General features: G+C 44.8%; 1 protein-coding gene across 1 annotated transcript; it reads left to right on the top strand.

Moving 5' to 3' along the window:
* Positions 1 to 587: 587 nt before the first annotated feature.
* LOC308415887 (transformer-2 protein homolog beta-like) lies at positions 588 to 1,079 on the top strand (the record flags this gene model as incomplete). Its single annotated transcript, XM_080910905.1, has 1 exon — positions 588 to 1,079. One exon carries the CDS (start codon positions 588 to 590, stop codon positions 1,077 to 1,079), a length of 492 nt encoding a protein of 163 aa, XP_080767031.1.
* Between the last annotated feature and the right edge of the window lie 435 nt (positions 1,080 to 1,514).

Raw genomic sequence — 1,514 nt, 5'->3', positions numbered from 1 at the left:
CATTCTCTCAGCTTGCTTACTCTCACCCCACTCATGAAGCCTTTACCTTCTTGTCTCATATGCCAGATGCACTACTCCATTTTTATCTGCTTCCTTTCTCAACTCTCCTTCCTCCTCTCCCTTTAAGACAACAGACTTAGACTGGTGCGGAGGTGGTGTGGAGCGTGTCGGCTTTGAACTACTCTCAAAGTGTGGCCTTGCTCGAGGCTGCAGCAGAGCCTCTGTAAGGAAGGCGGGAGCTTGACAGCTTCAGTAAGGGCCAGCAGTGGTGACAGCAACCCGGAGTCATAAGCGACAGCGGAAAGCAGAACTTCAGCGAGCAGGAATCCCGTTCTGCTTCCCAAAGTGGAAGTGCTCATGGATCGGGGAAATCTGCATGGCATACACCTGCAAGGTCTCGCTCCAAGGAAGATTCAAGGTGTTCTAGATCAAAGTCAAGATCCAGATCTGAATCTAGGTCTAGATCAAGAAGAAGTTCAAGAAGGCATTATACAAGGTCAAGATCATGATCTCTCTCTCATAGACGATCCCGGAGCAGGTCTTACAGCCGTGATTATCGCAGACGCCACAGCCACAACCATTCTCCCATGTCTGCTCGGAGGCATCATGTTGGGAACCGGGCAAATCCTGACCCAAACTGTTGTCTTGGAGTGTTTGGATTGAGCTTATACACCACAGAAAGAGATCTAAGAGATGTGTTCTCTAAATACGGCCCCATTGCTGATGTGTCTATTGTGTATGACCAGCAGTCTAGAAGGTCAATAGGATTTGCCTTTGTATATTTTGAAAATGTAGATGATACCAAGGAAGCTAATAAACGTGCCAATGGAATGGAGCTCGATGGATGTCAAATTAGGGTCGATTTCTCTATAACAAAAAGGTCCCATACCCCAACACCAGGAATTTATATGGGGAGACCCACTTACTGCAGTTCACGGCTCCGGGACTATTATGATAGAGGATATGATCGGGGTTATGATGACCGGGAGTATTATAGCAGATCATACAGAGGAGGTGGTGGAGGAGGAAAGAGATGGAGAGCAGCTCAAGACAGGGATCAGCTTTACAGAAGGTGGTAACCTTCTCCTTACTACAGTCGTGGAGGATACAGGTCTTGTTCTCGATCACGATCCTACTCCCCTTGTCGCTATTAAAGCCTGAAGTTGAAGGCGTTCTGAAACATGCCATAGAGCTGGGATATTGTTTGTCGGCAATATTTTCTATTGACTCCTGCCTAAAAAGTGAACAGTGCCTAGTGAAGTTAGGTGACTTTTATACCTTTTATGAAGACTACTTTTGGTGGAGTTGAAATGCTGTTTTCATTCTGCATTTGTGTATTTCGGTGCTTTGTTCAAAGTTAAGTGTTTTCAGAAAAGTATGTTTTGCATGTATTTTTTACAGAACAGTCCAAATTTTGACTGCTGAGAAGTTTCTACTGTACAAAACTTCATTTAAAAGTTTTTTCTACTGAATCCAGGGTATTCTGATGATTGTCGCCTGTGTGTAAAATGCTA

Source organism: Micromys minutus (assembly GCF_963924665.1).
Source record: "Micromys minutus genome assembly, chromosome: X".
NCBI classification, from domain to species: Eukaryota; Metazoa; Chordata; class Mammalia; order Rodentia; family Muridae; genus Micromys; species Micromys minutus.
The sequence above is the reverse complement of the archived record's forward strand: the minus strand, read 5'-3'. Positions and strand labels throughout refer to the sequence as shown.